The sequence below is a fragment of the Oryzias latipes genome, chromosome 6 (genome assembly GCF_002234675.1).
Source record: "Oryzias latipes chromosome 6, ASM223467v1".
In the NCBI taxonomy this organism is placed as follows: Eukaryota; Metazoa; Chordata; class Actinopteri; order Beloniformes; family Adrianichthyidae; genus Oryzias; species Oryzias latipes.
In genome coordinates this window covers 25,834,462-25,858,956 of record NC_019864.2, presented here as the reverse complement: position 1 = coordinate 25,858,956, position 24,495 = coordinate 25,834,462, and the positions used below count along the sequence as shown (strand labels likewise).

General features: G+C 43.4%; 1 protein-coding gene across 6 annotated transcripts in view; it reads left to right on the top strand.

The window, feature by feature from the left end:
- Positions 1–9,406: 9,406 nt before the first annotated feature.
- znf423 (zinc finger protein 423) overlaps positions 9,407–24,495 on the top strand; it is a 171,588-nt gene continuing 156,499 nt past the window's right edge. For 4 of the 6 annotated variants that reach the window (XM_023955981.1, XM_023955980.1, XM_023955978.1 and 1 more), the window contains exon 1: positions 9,408–10,453. In XM_023955981.1, coding sequence (XP_023811749.1) covers positions 10,414–10,453 — 40 coding nt within the window. In that variant the 5' untranslated portion in view covers positions 9,408–10,413. Of the gene's footprint in view, positions 10,454–24,495 lie in introns of all 6 variants that reach the window. The other 2 variants (XM_023955979.1, XM_023955982.1) reach the window with 2 other exon arrangements.

Below are 24,495 nucleotides of genomic sequence, written 5' to 3'. Positions count from 1 at the left end.
CCTCGTCTACATAGGATGTAGTCCACCTGAGTACTCCTACCTCCACTTCTGTATGTCACTCTATCTTCCTCTCTCTTCTGGAAGTAAGTGTTGACTACAGCCATTTCCATCCTCTTCGCAAAGTCCACCACCATCTGTCCCTCCAGATTCCTTTCCTTCACACCAAACCTGCCCATCACCTCCTCATCACCTCTGTTGCCCTCACCAACATGCCCATTAAAGTCTGCTCCAATAACAACTCTCTCTCCTCTGGGGATACCCTCTATGACCTCATCCAACTCACTCCAGAATCTCTCCTTCACTTCTAACTCACAGCCAACCTGTGGCGCATACCCACTGACTACATTCACCATCACCCCTTCAATTTCTAACTTTAGGCTCATCATCCTGTCTGAGACTCTTTTCACCTCTAGAACACTGTTTACAAACTCCCCCTTCAGAATCACACCTACCCCGTTTCTCTTCCTATCAACACCATGATAGAACAGTTTGTATCCTCCTCCAATACTACGTGCCTTGCTGCCCTTCCACCTTGTCTCCTGCACACACAGTACATCTACCTTCCTTCTCTCCATCATGTCTGCCAGCTCTCTGCCTTTCCCTGTCATTGTGCCAACGTTAAGAGTCCCTATTCTCAAACCTATGTTCCTGCCTTTTCCCTTCTCTCTCTGGCCACGGACCCTTCTGCCTCCCCTCTTTCTTCGACCAACAGTAGTCAAATTTCCACCGACACCCTGTAGGTTAACAGCATCGGTGGCGGTCGTTGTTAACCCGGGCCTCGACCGATCCGGTATGTCAAAAGTGTTGTGGATGATTCGCATGGTTATTTTGGCAATTTTTACGCCGGATGCCCTTCCTGACGCAACCCTCTCTATTTATCCGGGCTTGGGACCGGCACAGAGGCAACTGGCTTGCAACCCCTGTGGCTAGATTGCAACCCCTGTGGCTAGATTACTATTTTTACAATTTCCCTGAGGTTTCCCCTGTACAGATTATAGTTGTGTCGTCTGCATATAAAAAGTATGAGTGAGTGTATTTGGCACCAAGTGTATGTCATTAATGTAAAGGAGGAACAGTGTGGGACCTAATATTGACCCTTGTGGAACTCCACAGCTTAAATGTAGCAGGGATGATTTACAGTCATCCAGTAGGACAAACTGCTGCCTGTTATTAATGTAACTGTTTATATTTTGTACTGCTGCTTTAACAGTTCTGTTTTTTAAGAATTGTTTGTATAAACTGTTCTTTTTTTTGGATCTGTTTCTCAGTCCATGGGTATTTGTTATGTTGTTTTCTATTACAAGATTTTGGAAGTGGGCAGTTTTTGTCGTATATGTATTTGTAAACTCCTGCATAAATCTTTCATAGGCTGCGTTGACATCATTGCTTTCATACAGAGTTTTCCAGGTTTGTGCTTGTAGTTCTGATTTAAATGCGTTTATTGATTCCTCTGTTAGTTTCCTTCTCTAAACTATTTGCTTTTTCTCTTTTATTTCTCTGCCAACGCATTCATCATTTGCAAATACTGGGAGGTGGTCGCTGATGTCTGTCAATAGTCAACTCTTTATTTTTTTCTAGGCAGCTTGTGAATATGTTGTCTATCAAGGTTGCGCTGTATGTTGTTAGTGGACATAGGCTTAAACTGTACATTGTATGCTTGAAATCTTCTGTCTTGGTGTGATTGTTTGGGTTCAACAAATCTAAGTTAAAATCGCCACAAAGAAACATTACCTTTTTGGAAATATTAGCAAACGTTTTTACAATCGCACTTGTGAAGGTTTCCATGTCTGATGCAGAGGCTCGATACACGCAGCTGAATATGACGTTTCTCCATACTAATCTCTAAAGATATACATTCCATGACATCGTCAATACAGCCTGACATTGCCTCCACAACTTTGTGCTTAAGACTGTTATGTATATAAAGAGCTACCCCCTGCCTTGCTTATATTTCCTGTTCGCACAGTGAAAGTCTTATGTAGCTCTCAAGCTGGACGTGTGAGCCCTTTTCTGCCTTTAGCAAGGTTTGTGATATTGTTTTGAAAGGTTTGTTAAATGGTTGCAAGTATTCTTCAATGGTTTGGTGATTCACCTAGAAGCTTCTGCTGTTCAAATGAATGATTGAGAGTTTGTGATTAGGATTTCTATTGTATTCTTCTTCTGTGTAATAACTGCAGTGGTTATTCACAAAGTCAAAGAAATTGATATCTGGGTCAATGTCTACGTCCATAGTTGTGTATTATTTTTTATTCTTGTTAGAGTAGCATGGTAACGACCCTTTAAAGCTTCCTATGAAGCATAAAGACATGAGGGAAACTGCTAAGCTTTTTCTGTAATAAAACAAAGGAAAACAAAAAAGGAAAAAACAAACAGAAAAATGAAGGATTGAAATCATTTTTTGGAAGAATTGCTCCTTTCTTCGTTCCTTTGTCCTCTTCTGATTTGAGATCATTTTTGGCAACACTGGCCTCGAATGAGCAGTTTGGTTGGCTTCTATGGCAAACTGTGGATTCATTGGGCTGGAGGCGCTGAAAAACCTTTTTTGCTTTGAAAGCAGACTGAAATCTACGGTAAGCCAAAAGTATCATAAATCACCAGGAAAAACAGTACTGAAGTATGTTTTGACCGTCAAAAATGCGTTTTTTTTAAGAAAAGTTTGCAAGTCTTGTACACCATCTTTTGTTGTCCCAAGACGGGCGTAAAATGTTCAGTTTTATCACGTTCAAAAACAAATGTCATGTTACTATAGATATGATTATCAGATATCTGCAACAACCAGCAACATCATAACAATTCAAAAAGGAAAAGAAAGACAAACAGACCAAGGTACCTTTATGAGGAGAGCAGACAGAGATCTACCCAGTAAATAATGTCTCTCCACTCTGGTGCATTTTCTGCTGCACTCCCCTTTTATTAAGTTGTTTTGGGTTTTCCCTAAGTTACGCATGCGCTGAGCTCTAAGGAGGAGAAACAGATAAAAACACAGCTGCAGCGCTATCAGAAACATTAATTGCAACATGTCCATCCTTCCACAGTCTTCCCACATCATGTCCGGACCCGCAAAGCCTTTTCTCACGGATAAACTAACTCAGAGCGTCCTTCGATTCATTTTAGACACAGCTAACACAGGTTCTCAGGAGAATGCTGAAAAGACGCAAAGACAATCATTTTCTCCCAAGGGTGTCACCTCCACCTTCCTGTGAAACAGAGTTGGACACACACACTTCTGCAAACATGATTATATCACCTATATATAGCTAGGTGATGCATAAAATAAGCAAATATGAGAAAACTTATATACATTATTCCATCAATATCCAATAGAAATTCTCTCTATGTTAAAAGTGTTTCTATTTCTAGAGATAAATCTGTTCATTCAAACTGGAAAAGTAAAAAAAAAAAAAACACAATGAAACTTTGACAATCCTCTTTACTTTAGAGCGCCGTCAAAGTTTAGTGAAAAACAAGTTAAAGTTTTGTGTTTGACCACCAGTGCCATGAGTCTCAGTTCTCGCTCCTCCTCTGGTTATGGATGAAGGTTTCACAGGTTCACAAAACAAGCTCCTGTCTCATCGACAGAAACCATCTTTGCAAGTTTGAGGCGGAGCACCGCCTGCTTCTGGTCTCCAGAAAACGTGATTTTAATGTATTTTGCATGAAAGGAGAACATAATGGGCCGTGACTAATGCACAGTAGCTAACAGTTAATGCATGAATGGATCAAAGGTGGCTTTGCAGAGGGAGTGTAACCACAGCAACAAACGCAGAATGCATTTATGAAAACACACTCACAAATCTGGCACTTTGTCTTCTGACCCCCCTCTCCCCCCTCTCTCTCTACCCTCCATGACTGTAAAACCAACTGCTGTTAAGGTATGAAATCTTTAAGCCAAATCCCCATTTTGGAGCCCTAAAGCTACATCTGTGCTCACTCTCCTCCTTTGACGTCCTGTCGGTAACGATTCCTGCCGGACGCACTGAGTGGCTGCTTGACGTTTTCAAGTTGTGTGCCCGAAAACGCCAAATCCGTGTGGAGATGACAGAGGGTGTAATCGTGAGCTATGTGATTCAACAATAAGACTCTTAGAAGCTTTTCAGAGCGGGGCCTGTCCTTGACCCTTAAGGAGCTTGTAATGCGGCTTTTTCTCCTCTCTTTGTATTTACCGGCTGAAACAAGGGGGGGGGGGGGGGGGGGGGGGGGCTGCAGGGGCGGGGGGAGGACCAACCACCGAGTGAGGGCTTTTGCCCCTTAATGCCAGAGGCATACTGGGGGGAGGCACACTGGTCTCCTGGCATGCGCTGATTTCATTTGGAAGGATGGGTGAGGCAGAAAGGAGGGAGCAGGGGGTGGTGTGTGTGTGTGTGTGTGGTGGTGGTGGTGGGGGCAAAGAAAAGACCCCCCCACACACGGCAGGGGATCAATCTTGAAGGCTGCTCTGTCTCTTCCTGGGGGGGTGGGGGGCAGGGAGGCTCAATCTGCAGCCCTGCTGGTCAGCACAGGGAGCTCCAAGTTGCCCGGCTATCCATGACAGCCGGAGATGGCAGAGGGAAAGTCGGAGAGAGCTCGGAAAACTGAGCAGCAGAGATTTCATTTCCCCCCCTTTGTTTGACTTTTCTTCCCTTCAGAAAAGGCATCAATGCACACGTCAGTCCCAATGAACTTTGTCTGTAGAGTCGGACGCTTTATTTTCAGAATAAAAGCACCTGTTCAAGGTCGGGCCTGAAAAAGGCCCAAAAAGAACGGGAATAGTTGTGGACGGAGAGTTTGTGCAGATTGGAAACATCAGGTGATAGAAATCCACAGGTTTGTTGTCGTCTCAATCTGCTCCTTGGTGGAAAAGCATTTCAAACTCCCGAATTTCCTTGCTCCTCCCAGATATCCTCAAAACAAAATGAGTTTTTAAAGGACAATTCCACTTTTTAAAGAGCCTGCAGAAACCAGAAACAACCATGTCACTGAGGTGTTTTCCTGTGTGGAGAACAATTATCATCCACTCTTTGTAGCAGAGGATTTTCCAGTTTTAAGGAATGTTTGAGGTCAGATTCTCACACCGGATCCTTAATAAGACTTTTCTAAGCAGAAACAAAAGACCCCCTGCTGAGTTTAAATCTTTGTTCTCCTGAGCTGGAGCCCCTGGCCTAATGGAAGAGGTTCTTCTTCTGAAATTCCAGTAAAGAAAAAGAGTTCATAGCTTCACAATTTTTATGAAGTCATCCGCATCTCTGAGCTGCAATGCAGCCCCATACCGCCACACCTCCACGATTTAATATCTTCAGAGGCGGAGCTACAGCTAAAAGCTTTGCTCGCTACTTGTCCTCTTAATTTTTAATCAATATTAGTATCATTATAGACAAATATTAGAAAAAAACATCAACACAACACTAGTGATAACTCCTCAGCTGAATTAACTGCTGTTTTAATATTTATAATAAAATATAGTATATTATAATATAATATAAAATGTTCTAGGTTCACTGCTGTTTATTTTATAGTCTTTATAAAATAAGAACTGGTGGAAAACTGGTGGAAAACAAAAAGGTGACCAACGACTTCTACAAAGATGTGGTGCAATCACTTATTGTCTTGAATGGCGTCGGTTGGCTACCAGATCGGTCCAAGCCTGCGTTTGCTATCCAATCTGTTATGGCTACCAGATCAGTCCAAGCCTGCGTTTGGTATCCAATCTGTAACGGCTACCAGATCAGTCCAAGCCTGCGTTTGCTACCCAATCTGTAACGGCTACCAGATAGGTCCAAGCCTGGATATGCTACCCAATCTGTAACGGCTACCAGATTGGTCCCAGCTAGCGTTTGCTACCCAATCTGTTATGGCTACCAGATCAGTCCAAGCCTGCGTTTGCTATCCAATCTGTAACGGCTACCAGATCAGTCCAAGCCTGCGTTTGCTACCCAATCTGTAACGGCTACCAGATAGGTCCAAGCCTGGATATGCTACCCAATCTGTAACGGCTACCAGATTGGTCCCAGCTAGCGTTTGCTACCCAATCTGTTATGGCTACCAGATCAGTCCAAGCCTGCGTTTGCTATCCAATCTGTAACGGCTACCAGATCAGTCCAAGCCTGCGTTTGCTACCCAATCTGTAACGGCTACCAGATAGGTCCAAGCCTGGATATGCTACCCAATCTGTAACGGCTACCAGATAGGTCCAAGCCTGGATATGCTACCCAATCTGTAACGGCTACCAGATTGGTCCCAGCTAGCGTTTGCTACCCAATCTGTTATGGCTACCAGATCAGTCCAAGCCTGCGTTTGCTACCCAATCTGTAACGGCTACCAGATAGGTCCAAGCCTGGATATGCTACCCAATCTGTAACGGCTACCAGATTGGTCCCAGCTAGCGTTTGCTACCCAATCTGTTATGGCTACCAGATCGGTCCAAGCCTGCGTTTGCTATCCAATCTGTAACGGCTACCAGATCAGTCCAAGCATGCGTTTGCTATCCAATCTGTAACGGCTACCAGATAGGTCCAAGCCTGGATATGCTACCCAATCTGTAACGGCTACCAGATTGGTCCCAGCTAGCGTTTGCTACCCAATCTGTTATGGCTACCATGTAGGTCTTAGCCTGCGCTAATACTGTATTACGTCAATTCCTCTTTGTGACCAACGTTGCGACAGTTGAGCAAATCCATGAAGATTTACTCCTGTGATTGATATATTATTTATACTTGTTAATAACATCTGATGACGTACTCTGACCGTAAAATGCTTTAGCCGAAGTGATGTAACATCTGCATATGTGGAGACTGACCGGGTAGCCTTACAGATCTGGTAGTGACAGGTCCCAATCAAAGGCAGTTTTTAATCTGCAGTTGTCTCCATTTTCACAGGACAAGACATCACCAAACCTGTGCATTATCTGCAGTTACATGCACTACTGTGTTAGATACATATGTTCCAATGTTGCAGTTTGTATGGGGGATGAAGCTCATTTATTTGATTTCTTTAACTTTCCGACTTTTGTTGAGGCTCTAAACTGCTGCCAATATGGCCGACCCACATCGAGCTTAATTTGAGTAATTTAAAATTGTAAAGGAGACATATAGGCATGTAAACGCCATCATTTCATTCAAACTGTTTCTAAGTCAACTTAAAAATAAACATACAAAAATGTGTATATACATAAAACTGGAACTCTGACTGTAATACAAATAGTTGCAACAAAAGATGCAAAATTCTAAAATCAAATCAAATAAATTACTCTTAAAGATAAATTGTTGTTGCACATTTGTGTCATGGATTTCTTGTAAGATCTGAACCAAAGGTACTCTGAAGTTGGCTTTCAGTTAAATGTGATGGTGAGTTTTGTCACACACCTTCTACAATTTCTTTCTGTCCCATGAGAGAGCATGGTTTACACCCCAAAACTTAAAACCCACGCCTGCACCTCACCTTACAAGGCCTGTGTATAACTGCTAAAGTTCTAAAGCTGATTTGTTTGACTATTAAATATTGATGCCCCGATCTGGGTGGGCGTTGCGGCATTGTTCCTGTGGATGACCTGGTTCCTAGGATAAATGGATTCCCAATATACTGTTTCCTCACAGCAGAGACAAGCTAGAAGTGTCTTTTGTAGGTATCTTTCATAATGATTCATGTATTTGTGCCAGAATTCATAGTGTGTGGGGTCTTGGGCTGTATGTGTCAGAGGAGGAGAGGAAGGAGGGCAAACGGGTGGGTTGGTTTTCAAATTTGATGGCCACCTTTTTTTTCTTAGAGTATTTGTCTATTTGTCTGTCCCAAGCTTTAAAATGTCTCTTTTTTATAAATAATGTTTGATTTGATCAATTTTCTTTGTTTTATGGGAAACATATTTTTCCAAAAATGTATTTAAATCGAATCTACAGAGTATTTCGGCAGTGATTCTCTGACCTGTATTTTTTGTTTTTGCTGAGCCTTTTTTGAAAATCCATGAAAACAAAGTTTAACGTTAGGAACCACCGCTTTGACACTCAATCTACAGGAACTCATTCAAATGAGACTGGCCGTCACTTTGACCCCATGAACACTTCTTGACACTAAATGAAAACTATAATTATTTTTATTTTATAAAATTTTGTGGGAGGCAGAAGTAGAGCGGCCCGACCTCTAATCAGAAGATCACAGGTTTGGTTCCTGCCCTGTTCGCCCGCGTGTCAAAGTGGACAAGACGCTAAACCCCACGTTGCTTCTGGTGGTCATAGGTTGGCGCCAGTGTTCGGCAGCAGAGCCGCCATCAGTGTGTGAATATGTGGTTGATGGGACTTGGACAGTGAAGCTGCTTGGGCTTTCTAAGAAGGTAGTAAAGCGTTATTAAGAAAACACCATTTCCCATGGAATATTGCTCTCATCAGGCCTTTTTTAATTCATGGCAACCTCAGTAGCTAATTTTTTTCAACTTGTCATTTCTGTCTCTCTTGGTTTTAAAATAAAGCGATAAAGCGGAAAAAGGTTCAGGTAAAAGTAGCAAATAATTCATTTCAATTAAATTTTATGTATACAGCCTGTATAGCCTAATAGTACAACGCAGTTGTCTCAACAGGCTTCAGATAGTGAAATGTGTTTGTAAAAAGCATGAAGTCACTTTGACTGCTATGGTCAGTGCAGGTAGTAATACTCAGATCTCTTTTGTGCTTTGAAATTTTAATGAGAAAACAGTTTTAGAATAAAATGTACACACATTTAGGAAAAATCAGGGTCCTATTGGCTCAAAGGTTAATTTTTAACCAAGTTAAGATGTTGCAAATTTTAAAAGCAGCCACACTGCACATCTCAGTAGTTCTTGTGTTGAAATCCCACTCTGATCGTCTTTTGATCTATTTTCAAAGCATTCCCAGTGGTCTTTTAATAATGACTTTTTTATACTAGATTAATAAAAAGTGTTTGTTATCTAGGAGTTTAATAAAAATTTGCCTATGAGTTGTGGGCGGGACCGTTGCTGTAGTAACCCCACCCCTACTTCCCGTCATCTATTTGTTTCTGTGCTCTGCTGCTAGCTCACAGCCACTTACACCCCCAACAACCTATCCTGACCGTCGGTGAGCATTATTAGAGTTATCCAGCTGTACAGTTTTGAGCCAGATGCCAGGCGGATATATCGGAATGGAGCGGAGCAGGGAGCTCGTGTCCTGCCGTTGAAGCTCCTACGTCGTTGCTCATCCACAATTTGAATGAGAAAACTACTCAGAAATGCAATTTTAATTGTATTTAATTGTGTCTTCTATCATAAGAAAAATGCTACAATAACATGTTAAAAAACAGCTTCAAAGTGACGATTGTATTTTTATTTTTGTTCCTCTCTTTTGATTCATTTTCCTCCAGATGTAGTAGCGCCGCTCAGCCACAGCTGGGCGCTGTTGTCTAACTCAGCCCGGCTCCCGCCTCTCTCCCTCCGCCTGCCCTGCCTGCCTGCCTCTCCGCCTCAGCCAACCCGGGCTGTGCCGAGCTGCTCCCTGCGGGATCAGAGCGCTCCCCCGCCGGGACCCTTCTCTCACATCCCCCTGCTGGGACGCGGCTACATTTCCAGCCAAGCACTGCCTGCCTTGGCTTTATTATGTGTGTCTGCGCCGCAGCCCCGCCAGCAGAGGCAGGCAGAGGAGGAGGAGGAGGAGGAGGAGGAGGAAGACTGGTAGCCAGAGTCAGGACAAAGAAAAAGCAGGGAGACAGAGGCTAGTGGAGGGTTAGGCTGGAGCAGACACTCACACCGGAGGCAGGACTGGGGGGGTCACAAAAAAAAAAAAAAAAAAACTGAACGTGGGGGTAGTTTAAAGCAGCATTCCCATCGAGGGGGCGGACACGCGGGGGAAGCGCGCAACGTCCACGCCACCAGAGCAAACACCGACATGCTCAGAGTAGAATAGCGGGTCGGAACGCGGCAGTGGAGGGTTCGATCCCCGGACGACAGGAGGTGGCGGAGGAGAGGCAAAGAAATACAGTCTCTGTAAACTGAAGGACGCGCGAGGAGAGACGCCACGCGCCCTTCCAAACCATTTAACCCCCACGAACACGTCAGCGCGCGCGCGCGGACGCTGCGCTGTCACCTTTCCAGAAATAGAGCGCGAGGTCCAGCCGAGCTCAGGTGCTTGCCACGCGCGTGGGTGGAAGGAAAAGAAGAAGAAGCGGGAGCCGCGCGACTCGAGGAGCAGCAGATAAGCGACGGGAGCTGAAGGAGGCTCCGCGGAGCGAAACTTCTCCCGGTTTGTTCTACAGGTTGTGCCGTCGAGGAGCGCCTCATTCCCGGCGTCCGCGGGATCCGTCCGCCGCCCGGAGGCTGACGGTGCCGCATTGCAACAGGCGGAGGAGCAGAAGGAGGAGACGCAGGAGGAGGAACGCTAATCCGCCCGCTTGGTTATCTGAGAACACGGAACAGAAACAATTACCAGAATTAAGAGAGAAAGTAGTGCGGGAGCGGCGATGTCCAGAAGAAAGCAGGCCAAACCGCGCTCCGTTAAAGGTAAGAAACTGTTCGGACCGAGAGCAACCGGGCCGGTGATTTCTCACCTGCCGGGACATATTTGGGCAGGTAACCCGCGCGCGTTTCTTTCTGAGGTGGAGCTGTCTGGAAGTTGCGCGCGGGTTTGGGTCTCGGGAAGTTGATGCTGTGATGTCAAAGATCTGCGGATTTCCCACCGCGGTCCTCCTGCTGCCTGGACAGCTGTTAGAGTGGACAGATAAAGAAGTATTCAGTCAGAACAGCTCTAGTTGATGCAGTTCTATCACTCTGTTTAGTAGTTGAAACTTTATTGAAGCCGGTTCTGTTGTTTATTGTTCCTCTGAAGGATGAAGGTTGTGTGAAAGCAGGCCTGCTGCTGGCATGGGTGAGTGGGCATCTAGCATGGGGGGGCGAGGGTGGTGGTGGTGGGGCATGTGGTGTCCTTGGCCTTCCTGTTTCCTTTATGGGACCCAGATGGGCAGCGGGACTGGCTGACCATGTGCCGCCCCCCTCCCCCTCCCCACCCCCTCCCGTTTCCTTCCAGGCTTCTGGTGCAGACCTGCAGTCCTGATGTTTCCTGATGGAGAACGGAGGAGGTTTCTGTGGCTGGAAGGCAGATTTCAGAGGAGGAGACGGCCTGAAGACTTTATTTTCCGTCCTCCTGTAGCCCATCACTTTTACGTGGAGGATGGATTGGTTTTTCCTCCTTGTTGGTGGAGCAAAAAGAAAAAAAAAACCTGACATAAGTGAACATTTATTTCAAACATGTATGAGAGACGGCAGTGAGGTGCAGGTGATGCTCTAGTCTCAGAGCAGGAAATCACAGATTTCTCTGTGATCAGTGAGGAACGGGAAGAGGGCTTGTTTGTTTGTGGACCAGTGCATTTGTGTGTGTGTGTGTGTGTGTGTGTGCGACAGCCGGGATAACCAGAGCTTAGCTTTAGTCATGCAGCCAAGCGAAGCAGAGCGGAGCGGACGAGCAGCAAACGCAGCCTTGCTGTCCTGCAGAAAGCGCCATGTGCTGGCGTGTTTGTGTGCGTGTGTGTGTGCTCCTGCACACGCCTGCCGCTATCTCCCGTCCGCACCTTGCCCCTCTGACAGCTTGGCAAGACCTGGCATTGGGGAGGAAAAAGAGGAGGTAGAGAGAGAGGGGGGGGATGAAAAAGGGGGCAGCGCAGCAGGTGAGGGGGTGGAGGCGGAGGCCGGGCGGAGGTGAGCATCACCAGAGGATTATCTGTGTTTTCATGTTCTCCTGTCTTTCACCTGCTCACCCAACTCTGACTGGCTGTTTGGCTGGCCTGCCCGCTTGCTGGCTGGCTTACTGTCCAGCCAAGCATGCCACAACAACAACAAAGACTCCTCGTCCATCTCTGCTGCAGATTAACCCCCCCAACCCCTCCCTACAAACAGGTGAGGGCTTTTCTCCCCTCATCCGAGTTGGACTGAAAGCCGCATCCCGACTTTTCCTTCTGAGTCCCGAAATTTCTCACCCAAAGAAAGTTTAGCTACGTCGTGTTTTTAAATAATAAAAGTAAATGTGAACATTTCAAAGTTCACTTCTGCAAGTTTTAAAGGTCAGGAAGGACTCTGAGTTTCTCTGCAGAAATGCCTCTGCTGGTGAGATGACCTCCAGGATCTTGATTTCAGCCGGATGTGCTGCATTTTGAAGTGCGATCGTACTCCATGGCCAGGCTCAGAGGCAGTTTCTCTGCGTTTGCACAAACACTGGGATGTTTGCGTCCAGAATTAGCCGAATGTGTTCTTGGATTCAGCTCCACGCTTGTGCTTCCGCCTTTTTCCCCAACTTTGTCTGCTCTCCGATGGGTATCTGTTCAAACTGCTGAAGCTTTATTGACAACTTCGGATGCTGAATTTAGTGTGAAAGGCGTAATTCACATTATTTAGGAAACACAGGACAGTTGGACATTGTTCTGTGCTTCCTGTGAAATTGAAGTTCTCATATTAATAAGAAAAAACATGTTTCATTTTCAATTATTTGTTTTTTTTATGCTAAAAGAGGATTCTACATCACTGGTCTGCAGCCTGAGTCTCCGGAGCCACATGTGGCTCTGTTATCCTCCACTGTGGCTCTTTTGCTTTAAAGAAAATGATTACAATTTGAATAAACAGTAATTTTAGTTTATAAATCTTAGCTGTGGTTTATAAATAGAATAAGCTCATTTTGCTGCACGAGTTGCTGTTCAGAGGGAAAGTTCTTCATTCAAAAAAAATCTGATTTTTCACCAATATTATCATTTTTATATTCAATATTAAAAGGAGAAAACTGATGGAGATAGAAAAACAACATATTTTCCTGCATTTTAAATTCAAGTAAATCTGCTGCATAAGGATCCTAGTATTTTATTTTGAAAGGAACATGTATGTGTTGCTGTTTAAAAGTAAAACATAAGGAGTCGACTTAGAAAAAAATCAACACTGTTGTAATTAAATCATGTAAAAGGGACATTTAATAACAAAAACATTTCTAAATGGTGAAGTGGGACTTTGTGGTTCTGGTTGGGTTATGATCAGAAAGAACCTGGACCGCATGGCTCAGTTAGGTTATAGACCCCTGACCTACGTCATTATTGTCAATATCAAAACAAAAGACTTGTTTTTTAACTGCAGCCTGGCAGCGATGAAGTCTTCCTCTTTTGGGGCGGCTGTGGTGCAGAGGGTGATCTGATTGGAAGGTCGCAGGTTCGGTTCCTGCCTCGTCTGCCCATCTGTGATGTCATTTCTTTCTGCTGCAGCTCTTCGTTTTTGTTCAGGGTTTCTACTGGGGGAACTGGGTGGGTGGAGGGAGGAATCTGGTGAGGGAGGGGTTTCATCTGTGTGTGTTTTCTGTTTTAAATCATTTTCCTATTTTATGACTATTTTATCTGCTTTATGTAAAGCGCTTTGTGTTTTTAACCAAAATGAAAGGCGCCATACAAATCGAGAAAGCTTGAAGTTGGAAGAGCTCAGCCGGTTCCCACCATGCTGTCTGTTAGAACATTAAGTCTTCATTCAAGGCTATTGCTCAAACTCCATTCACAAACGCTGAGGCTGCAGACTTGCATGTTGGAGCTTGTGTCTTTTGCAAACTTTCCAGAACCATTGTTCACTCTGGAATGGATCAGAACCATGGAGTTCTGATTATCCGAGTCCATCTTGTTCCTGGATCTGGTCCTGAAACCTTTTTATTATTATTTTCTTTTTCATTCCATTTTCCAAGTTCCTCTCAGAGCAGAAACATCGAAGCAGGAGAAGTTGTTTAAATCTTTGATGGATTCCGGTCCGGTTTGGCCCCGACAGTGATCAGACCTCGTTAGCAGGGAGGGGACCTGACTAATTGCAGAGTGTTAATTGAACACGGACCAGCGGCACAAAACCATCAGCTTTTGAGAGAAAATGCAGGGAGGGGGGTGAACAGGAGGAAGAAATGAGAGAGCTGGGCTCTTATCAAAATATTATTTCAGTGGATTAATCCCTCTTTAATGTGTGTCTTTAGCGAGGCGAGGAAGCAAGAATCTCATTCTGCTCCAGCAGCCTCTCCATACTATCTCTCCCCCCCTCAGCCCCTGGAGTCTCTCATGCATTATGTAGTGATGATTATTACTTAATTACACATTAATAAATCCGCTTCATTTGCAGGACATTAAACGGTAGTTGAGCGCATGTGACAGGGAGACAGAGGAGAGAGGGAGGAGGAGAAAAGGAGCACCTTTTAAGGTTTATTTGGAGCGTGAGGAGAGCTTTGCCACATTCTTCTCCTTTCTCCATCTGCCGCTCATGCATTTGGCCCCCCCACTAGTTCAAAGGTCAGGCTGCTGCAGAATCTCCCATTTAGGGAGGTATTTGTGCAAAACCAGCGGAGTAGGACGCCTCCATAAGGTTGAAGTTCATGAAATACGTTTCTGAAACGGTGAGGAAAGTCGCCCGCAGCTGAAGCTGCTGAAATGAGAAACGGAAAGTTTGTGGAGGAGAGTTTCAGTAGTGCGCAAACCTGACCCCGTCTAGGAGCTGATTGGAAGGATTTCTGGACCAATCGGCATCTATCTACGTGTCCATGTCTGTGATTGGCTGGCTTTGTGGCACATATGTAAGGGCAGAAGAGAGAATTGGTTTAATTTTCTGTGTCAAATGGAAAACAATTTTTTGAGTACGATATATGATTTGTGTTTTACAAAAATTAAACAAAGAAACCCACAAATTTATTATAATTTATCTGCTAGTAAGCAAGTAACAATGACGAAATACCTTTTCGTTGGCTCATACTAAGCCTGGTGTCATATAGTAAGACAATAAAGAATAAACTTTTCTTAAATTTAGTACAGCATGTGTTTAAATATGAGCATAAACATACTGGGATGCATAGGAATGCGTCATTGTCCGGCATGATTGTGACATTCCTACACGTTAGTGCATTTATCAGAACACTTCTAGTGTAACTGCTGCATGAAAGGCTGCATGAAGACTTTTAATTTGAAGTTTTTCTCAGTGGGACGGGGTTACAGAGGAACGTAATTTTCTGCTAGTCAGAACTTTTAGTTTGGAACGCTCCCCACGTTTAGGGAGCGTACAGATATGAAACGTTACATTAGTGCAGGGGTCGGGAACCTATGGCTCGCGAGCCATATATGGCTCTTTTGATGGTCACATGTGGCTCGCAGACAAATCTTTTATTATAGTTTTTTTTTTTTCATTAGACCAGTCCTTCTCGGGCGCGATGCGATGTCAGAGGCGCGCAGTAGTAGCAGTGCTTAGAGAGAGAAATCTGCGCCAGCGCTATCAGTTACTATTATCTATTATTTCACAGAGTTTGTACCAGCTGGAAACCTGTGAATTGACGTGCCTAAAACTGCGCGCTCCCGTCTCTGAGAAAGAGCGCGCAGATGCGGGGACGGGATGTGTGAGGGAGAAAGCAGAGGGCGGGGGTGGGGGGGTTGTGGGGACAGGCAGCAGGTGAATCGCGCAGGGATTGTAAAAACGTAAAACCCGCTTCCCGTCACTCACTGCAGTGTGTGAGTGTGTGTTTGGCTCCCCGTCTGCATGTGAGCAGTCTTTGTCACATCTACAGAACATTCAGACCTACGATGACGTTTAAAGTCTCAACGCCTTAACGAAGCAGAAACTCACCACGTATCAACCAGACTAGACCATCAGCAAAACTACCACGAGAAATACTCATCATTTATTAGCAACAGAATAACAATGTTATTAAAAAGAATCCACAGACTTATTGTACTTTAAAAATTTTGAAATTAAATCAAATGCACACATTCATTTGTATATTTAGTTTTAAACAAATTGTCGCGGACTGAGTTGGGTGGCTGTTGGGCAGCGTTAAAAGTTCTGGAGTTCATTGAACGCGTCAAGCAGAGATCTGATTGGCCCTCAGTTCTGTCGCTCAGCCTGTTGTTAGGTAGTTTGGACCAATGGGGTTCAGCTATGGGCCGAATAAGGGAAATGGGAGGGCTGCAGCGGGAGCAGGGGAATATAAAGTTGGGAGAAGCGCTCTCGTGTCGGCGGGAGAGATTCAGGAGTTGCTGAATTAATTGAAGGGCGTTTGTTGCGGTCTGCAGTAATCGGAATAAAGAACTTTAAAAGAGGTTAAGTCTCCGTGCCTCAGTGTGGGGAAGGGACACTACATTATTGTATGGCTCTTTCGAAATTACATTTCAAAATATGTGGCATTTATGGCTCTCTTGGCCAAAAAGGTTCCCGACCCCTGCATTAGTGGTTCACTTGGGGGCGAAAAGGGATTTTGTTTTTGAGTTTTTTGGATTGTTTAACATTTTTATTAGATTGTTGACTGTCAGTAAATAGGGGAAGTATTAGAAATACCAAGTTCATAAAAATCCTCACCTATTTTAAAAATATTAAGGAATTTCCCAGATGTGGGAAATAAGTTCAGCTAAGCTAAGCATAAATGTATTTATGATCATGATTTCCAGTAATTCAAGTCTTTAGTCCAGATCATTGCAGTGACGCCACATTATCCCAGCTCTGTCTTACTATAACCTATAGAAGTGACATCACACCTTAACAGGTTTAAATGTCAACCAAAAACGTACCTTTTTAGAACGGCTTTTAATACTTATCAGAAAGTGGCATTTATTTTCTTTAGTTTTAGTCCCTTCTTATTTGTCTTTTAAGTATTTTATTGCTTTTTTTGTTGTAATTTTAAGCTGTTTTATCTTTTAAAACTTGTGTACTTTTTATTGTGACGCACTTCTGAAGTTTTATAGTGGTTTAAACTTCATTCATTCAATCATTCATTCATTTATGTATCAAAGCTTTTTTTACCTACTAAACATGCAAGCATTGGCTAAAATGAATCATTGTAGAGGAGTAAATGTTTGGATTAAAGCTTCAATTGTTTGGTCGTTTAAATTATTTGACATGGACTAAGAGGTTTTTTTTTTCCTGCGTTTTTATGGAAAATTATTCCTTAAAAGTAGATAATTTTTTTGCTAATTTATTCAGGCAGAAGTAACAGATGAGAGCAGCCGTCCTAATCTGTCAGGATTTCATTGAAGCTTGAAGTGGTTTGTCTGAAATCAAGCTGTAAGGTGTTGGAATGCCAGCGGCGGTCCTTATCAGCTCGCAGCCTGGCGTGGTTAAGCGTGCAACTGAGCATGCCATGGCGGCGGCTTAACTCGCCTTGTTTATCAGTAGACTCGCTGGAAACGCCCCCCCCCCCCCCCCCCCCCCCCCGTCTGAGTGTCCAAACACGCACTCGATGGGTCCAGACCGAGAACTCTCAAAGTTTCTAGAAACGACAAAAGTTTGCGTGTTAACATGTTATTTACACTCATTTAACTCTGTAGGTGTTTCAGGAAAAGTCTTCTTCCCCTTCATGCTTAAACGGCTAAATGTAATTTTATTGGATTGCCAGAACTATATTTGCTCAAAGCAAAAAAAAACACGACTACACCTCCTACGTATGTAGTTTTGGGAAACAATTTAAAATCAGTGGAAAACTTTTCATTGTTAGATTCGACTAAAAACTGAGCTTTATCACAAATCTATAAATAAATTATCAATTGTTACTCATTAAATTGAAATTGATAAAAGAATGAGCTGCTTTGATTGCGATTTTATTAATTTTCATATATTCAAGGAATTATTTGATGTATTTCTGTTAGTTTTATTTTGAAAAACAATGTTTCACAAAACTAAATGAGCATAAAAACAATAAAAAAAATTTTAGCGTTGTGGAGCAAAAGTGGATCATCCGAAATAGTTTGAATAAAAGTATGAATAAAGTCAAATGTTTTCTTTGGATTTAAATGACGAACAAAATCAAATTATGCAGAAATTCTGTTAGTCAGTTTTCTGTTTCTCGCTTCTCATCTCCAAATTTTCTATCAGAAGCAACACTTTCTGTTTCTGTTTAATGTCACATTCTGCTGAGATGCATCACTGAAAATCATAAAAGTTCCCTTATTTGTCATTGTGGAGGTCTTTGTGTTGCTAACATGAGGTCGTTATGGGATGTTCAATCGAATGCTGCTTAGTTCTCTTCTGCCAGTCTTCACAGTGTTGCAAAATGCACCAGGATTCATTTGCAGGTGAACCGAAACCTTAATTCTTGAACAGACCAGAGCTCAGGCGAGCTCCAACTCCTGCTGCGCCTCCTGAGGTGCGGCTGAACTCCATCAGCTTTTGGTAGAAATTTAGAAACGTGTCCATCGATGTTGGACTTTGACAGCGAAGGGGATTAAAGTTCAGTTCTGCAGTGCTTTGAGGAGGACTGGAGGAGTTCTGTCTTTGCCCCGTTTGCCAGAAAACATGCGAGTCTGACGGCTGTGGTTTGGCTCTTCAGAACAACAGAGTATTTTCTGCTGATATCTGCAAATGTTAGTAAAGATCAATCAAAACTCCCATATGACGCGTGAGCGACGAAGTTTTTTTGAAATGTTGAACCGTTACAGAAATGTTCATGACTCGGATGCTCCTGGTAACGTCTCCTTTGTCCATTTTTAGGAGTTTGTTTATAAATCTTTAACCGGTTCTGTCCCAGCAGCTTTAATTGTGGTTCTGATTGGATCCTTAGGTCAGCTGACCATCTGGCCCCTAAACTTTATATGTATAAAATATATAGTATATTGTTAGGTTTTATTTAGATACATTGAAATATACTTTTTTTAATTTTAATTTTTATTAATTAATTAATTCTTTTAAGACTCGCTGTGTACAAAAAATGGTTCCGCTCTCGTTGTTTCAAAATTCGTTATAAATAAAGTTTAGTTGATGCATCAGGAGATGACGCTCAGAAGAAACCAAAGATGGGTTCTGGTTCTGGCATGGTTCTAGAGGCTCAGAACATCGGGTCTTCCTGATCTGCTAACGGCGGTTTTATTCTGGACCAAAATGTTTTCTGTTGACGTTCAGAAAACATGAAAAAAAGGAGGTTAGTTGAGGTCGGAGCAGGAACGCTCACACGTGTTCACAAACTAACGCAACACCCCCCACCCCCACACACACACCTCCCACTCACCCTTTCATCAACAGCAGTGGTAGGAGGGGGGGGGGCAGCAGATATATTATGCATCAACCAGGTGTGCATCAGGGAACGGCTAATTGCCCCCACCACTAATGTTTAATGTACAGAAGATGAGATAGGGGGGGGGGGGGGGTGTGCAGGGAAAAGAGCTGGTTTGTTTAAAGCTGCGGATCTTTACTGGGGATGGAGGGAGGGGGGGGGGGGGGGGGTGATTTCTCCAAAATGAATCATTCAGCCAGTTTCCATAATGAAATGAAGCCATAGTTTCTGCATCAATACGGGGTGGGTGTGTGTTTGGGGGTGGGTGTGTGACCCGTACGGGTTTTTGTGTCGTCCAGGTCCGTGGAGAGTCGGAGACGGGACCGGCTGAATCGTAACGGAAGCGTAGCTGTGTGTGTCTTGCAGTTTCATTGAGGCTCGTGCGGCCACCCTTAAGGGACTTCCTGAGAATGGAACGTACCATTGTTGCTAGACCCAATTATGTGGGACGGTGCCCTTACACCACACTGTAGTGGGGCTATAGTAAGGTGTGAGTATCGGCCCCCCTGACAGGCAGCAAATGCTGCTGCACACATGGTGCATGTAGAAGAAAACGTGCATGAACATTTTTTTGTTTTACCAGCTCATCAAGCGGTCTATGATCTTGGTATTTCCTTCAGGTTTGCCTATTTGTCACAGCAAATAACAAGGCATGAGGGCAGGTTGTGTCCGAACTCCTTCCCTACTCACGATATAGTGCGTTCGCCATTTTATAGTGCTGTCCGAATCTACAGTTCCAAAATCCAGTGCCCTAGAAATTTCCCAGAAGTCTCTGCAAAAAACCAGTGTGCATCGATGCTCACTAGATCCCTAAATATAGACCACAATGCATTGCGTCGGAACAATTTTTTGCCCAAAAAATGTATTTAAATGTATTTCTTTAGCAAACCATCAAGGCTTCAGAAGAAAGTGGACTCATAAATAGTTGCAGAAAAAGCAGAGAAACACTCATATCAATTGGATTTTAACTTTGTGAAATCAATGATGTCTTATCCGCTGTTTAAAAAAAGAAAAAAGTAGTGAGCATGGTGTCCAAATTGCTTTTAAAGTCCAGTGCACTACATAGTGCCACACTGTCTAGTTTTAGTAGTTAGGGTGGGAATTAGGACACAGCCTAAGACTCAAAGATGGTGCTGAAGTCTTCACGTTTGTTTCAAAGGATAACGGATATAAAGATCTGCTCTTCTAGAGCTTTGGCTTTGTTTATCTCACTTGTTTTGTCACTTCTTTAGAATTTCTTAATTTCGTCGTCATGTCATCTACCTTCAGATGCCAGAAATGTTTCTTTATAAGGAAACTGATTAAATCCCTGACGGCTAGAGGCGTGTTTATGGCAGGAAAAGTTGTTGCATTGTTTTTCCAGATTCATAAATATTTCAGCGTCTTCCTCCCCGCGCTTCCATCGCACACTCTTGGAGCCAAGCACAAAGGAGCTCACAAATCAAGAGGCTGGACCGAGCTTCATTGTCCTGAGCAGAACAAGCCGCCTGCCCTGTGCTCCGTCTTTATGGAGCTCTCCGCTGGGGCTTTTGTACCGTGCTCCTCTATAGACCTACCAGTGCTTGTTTTTATTTCTGGAGTTTTCAGTTGGTTTTTCTAACTCCCCTCTATTCACCTCCCAGTCAAAAGGCAGAGGCGCCCTGCAGAGCGTGGCACAATGGAGCGAGAGGGAGCAGAAAGACGCTGAAAGAGAGCTTCAGAGAAAGTTTAAGGCGGACTTCTCCTGTTTTTTCCTTTATTCTGAGTAGCAGATAAATCAGTTATATGTTCCGCCTTTGTGGTTGATGTTTATGGCTAAAAAACCGTCAGAATCCTCGAACAAAAGCCACATTAGTGGCTCAGAGAAGTGCGTTTACTTCGGCTAAACGATGTCACCCTATTAGCGAATGCTGCGTTGAAGAATGTCCCTCTGATTTAATGCCCATTACACCGAATAAATGCAGAAGGTTGTAAAAAATAGAGATATAAAAATGTGGGAGACTGAAGTGAAGGTTCTGGAGGTGGATCTGCAGGAGAACGAGTTGTAGCTTTCAGCTTTAAACAGTATCAATAAAATAACTACTAAATTGATGCAGGAACTTGGTTGGATTAAAACTTGATGATTTCCTGGCTCCGGCTGCTCATCACTTCATAATTCATATATTATATTTGAGTTAATTCTTTCTTGACCTGTTTAAATCACTAGTTAAACAATTTTTTGTAGGTGAGGTTAAAGAAAGTCATAATTAATTGAATTGTGGATGAAAAAGGAATTAATTTAGTATTTTTTTGGTGTGTATACTGCAGTTGTATTTAGACAAAAAAATCAAAAATACACTTCTGAACAAAAAGAGTATTTTTTTCATCAAATCCATAAAGACGTAATCCACCAACCTTTTGATCTATTTCAAAAGCGTTTCCAGTGGTCTTTTAATTATGATGATGCCATTTTCAGTCAAAATCAAAACTTTGTGTCGTTTTCTAAAACATGCTTTCTGCAGAGCGCCAAGAGTTGGTTAGAAAATTAACTTTTGAGTTGTGGGCTGGACCGTTGATGTGGAGTAACCCCGCACCCCCTCCTCCTCCTTGTTGCAGAGAGCTCTCTGTTCACATGCTCTCCTGCTAGCTTACAGCCCCTTACAACCCCAACCTAACGTTACCGGAAGTTTTGTTTCTGGGGCAACAAAAACGGTGAGCTATATCTGAGATATCCAGCCGTTCAGTTTAGATCCAGATTCCGGCCCAGGTGAGGAAAACAAAGACGTACGTGGATCTATTTATGGAGGCATCGGAATGGAGCGCAGCAGAGAGCTCGTGGCCCCCCCAGCGTATTTTCTACGTCACAAATAAGAACTTTTTCAAACTGCATTTTTGCTTCTGCTCCTGAATCACAACAATTTAAAAAAGAAATACTCTGAAACCGAATTTCAATCTTAATTTATGTTTAATTTAAACAATGTCCTCCATTATCAGAAAATTTAATCAATTTTACTTTAAAGGAACTTTTAAATATATTTTGGGGAAAAAAAAGACTTTTTGTATTTCAGTTTCAGTTTTGTCCAGTTTATATCTTCAGTAATGGGAAATATTGTTTTTGTTACCAAACAACATTGGTTTTGAACAGAGATTTGATAAAGTAAATCCATAACAATTTTAATTAAATTGTAAAATTGTGATGAAATTGAATATTTTAGGCTGTATCCTGGCCCCAATAAACACGATTGAATCCTAATCATGTTTAATTTGTGTGTTTTTTTGTGTGTTTTGCCTGAAAAACGTGTTTTCTGCCTCAAACTCGTCTGATAAGCAGCAGCTAAATCACAAACAAACTGAGGAGAATATTAACTGCAACATCTCTTTGTTTATTGACATGTTCATGCTGGGCCAATGAGTTTACTCTATCAAAGAGCAATTAGTGTGCAGCAGCAGCAGCTTCAGTGCACGTCGCCTGCAGCTTTATCCTTAAATGAATACAGATTACAGAGTAAAGTCTGTTGCTGATCATTAGAATCTCCACTTTTTTATTGAAAAAAGCGACTTTGATTACAGCTTTAAGAGTAGAAACATCAGCGGTCGCGCGCCTGGGAAGATCCTTCCCGTCGGCCCCAGAAGGAGCGTGGTGAGCGAGTTAATCTGTCCTCCAGCGACGCTGCACCACGCAAAGCCGCTACCTTCCACGATCAAGTCCAGACCAATTCTCTACCTTCCAATGGCCGCCATCAGTCAGTCAGAGTCCTTCCTGCTTCTGAGCTCTAGAGGGGAACTCATCCATTCATTCATTCAGTGTGTGAACATGCATGAACTCCAGCTCCTCCACTGTGCCGTGTGTCACCGTCTGATCAACTCTTCCTGGGCCGGTTTGGTTTTTGGGCTGGTTTCAGGCTTGCCAAGGGAGGAGGGAGGGAGGGGGGGTCTTCTAGTTCAGTTATTTCTGGAGCCCTCCCCAGAGTCAACATACTCCAGAGAAATGTGTCCCTGTCTTCCTTGCTGTCCTACTCCTCATTTTTCTCCTTGCTGCCCTCCTTCACCTCTTATCCTTCCTCACCTCTCGTCTCCTCTCCCTCTGCTCCCCCCCATCCCCCTCCCGTCCCTCTAGTTTCCTTCCTTTATTTTCCCCCCACTATCGATTCCTCTCCTCGCCACTCTCTCTCTCTCTCTCTGACGGACAGAAAAACAAATGTCAGATCAGAGAGGCTCTTTAATCTCCAGCTGCGCCGTTTGGCCCCGAACATCAACTCTGCTCTTGTCTGCGCGCCAGAAAATGAGAGTTGTGTTCCTCGCGATTTCCTCACAGCTCGGAGGAAAAAAAAAAAAAAAGTCTGTGATCGTGGACGTCTTCTATACCTGAAGATCACAGCGTGCACAGCGTTTGTGTTTGGGTGAGAGGAAGTGTCAAAGTTCCAGTGACTCTGTCTGCAGAAGGAGTGTCCTCTTTCCCAATGATTTAGGTCAAAACTGCAGTTTATACTTTTGACTTCATTCGGTAAAGGTCAGAGGGCAGAGATCTTTTCTGCTGTCTTGCTGTTGTGATAAACTGTGGAATAAGTTAGGGATAATGGAAGACGACATGTGCATTATCAGAAATTAACGCATGGCGTGGAAGCTTGAACCGTCCGACGTGAAGCCACGTTCCGGGAAGTGCGTTAATTCTGATAATGCACACTTTTAAGGCCATTAATCCGGTTATACCATGGTCACTCACAAAAGTTTGGATCGCTTTTTCTCCCCAAAAAGTGGGCTATTTTTAACGTGGTGCCGTAACAATGTGCTGCTTTTTCGGCTGGCCGGCACGGACCATGACTGCAGCAGCAAAGGAAAGCGATATATATGCCGATGGGTTAAATGACGCATCAGTTCAGAAAGAACCTCACCTCTTACCGCTTGTTTTTGTCCAGATAATGAAGCAAAAGTTTGTTTTTAAGAAGCCAGCGCAGCGATATAGAACATTTAAGCTATGTGACCGGAACTTCTTTTTTAGGTGTGCATTATCACTTTTTAATGCTCACCCAGCAGCCAATCAGAATAGAGAATTGACCCAGGCTATGGTAAAATGTATGTTAACCTATGTTCTGAATGTCCGCTGTTCAGTTACTAACTAGCGTTTAGACCAGAGCAATATTATAGAACATTCAGGCTATCTTCTTTTTTAGGTGTACATTATCACCCTGCAGCCAATCCGAATTCACTCAGACCATTGTTAATGTTAAATAACCTTAAGGCCGTGTCACACAGTCACTGCCTACATTTTGCACACATTGCACAGATTGGTCACACGAGTGTATATGTGGAAATAGTGAGAACGTTGTGGACTTTCAGTTGAATTTTCACAGATGTATCACAAATGTGCCACGTTAAAACATCGGCAGAGGTATGAATAAAGAACACGTAAATCAACGTAAAAGCCCGGCCCAAAACACATGTGTCAATAACGTAATTTAAACGTGATACATGCAGCGTTTACGTGATATAAAAATGATACAGCGGTGGAACATGTGTGAAAAGCCAGTTATACCTACGTGGTGGTGGAAAGCCACAAATTTGTCTTGCAAAA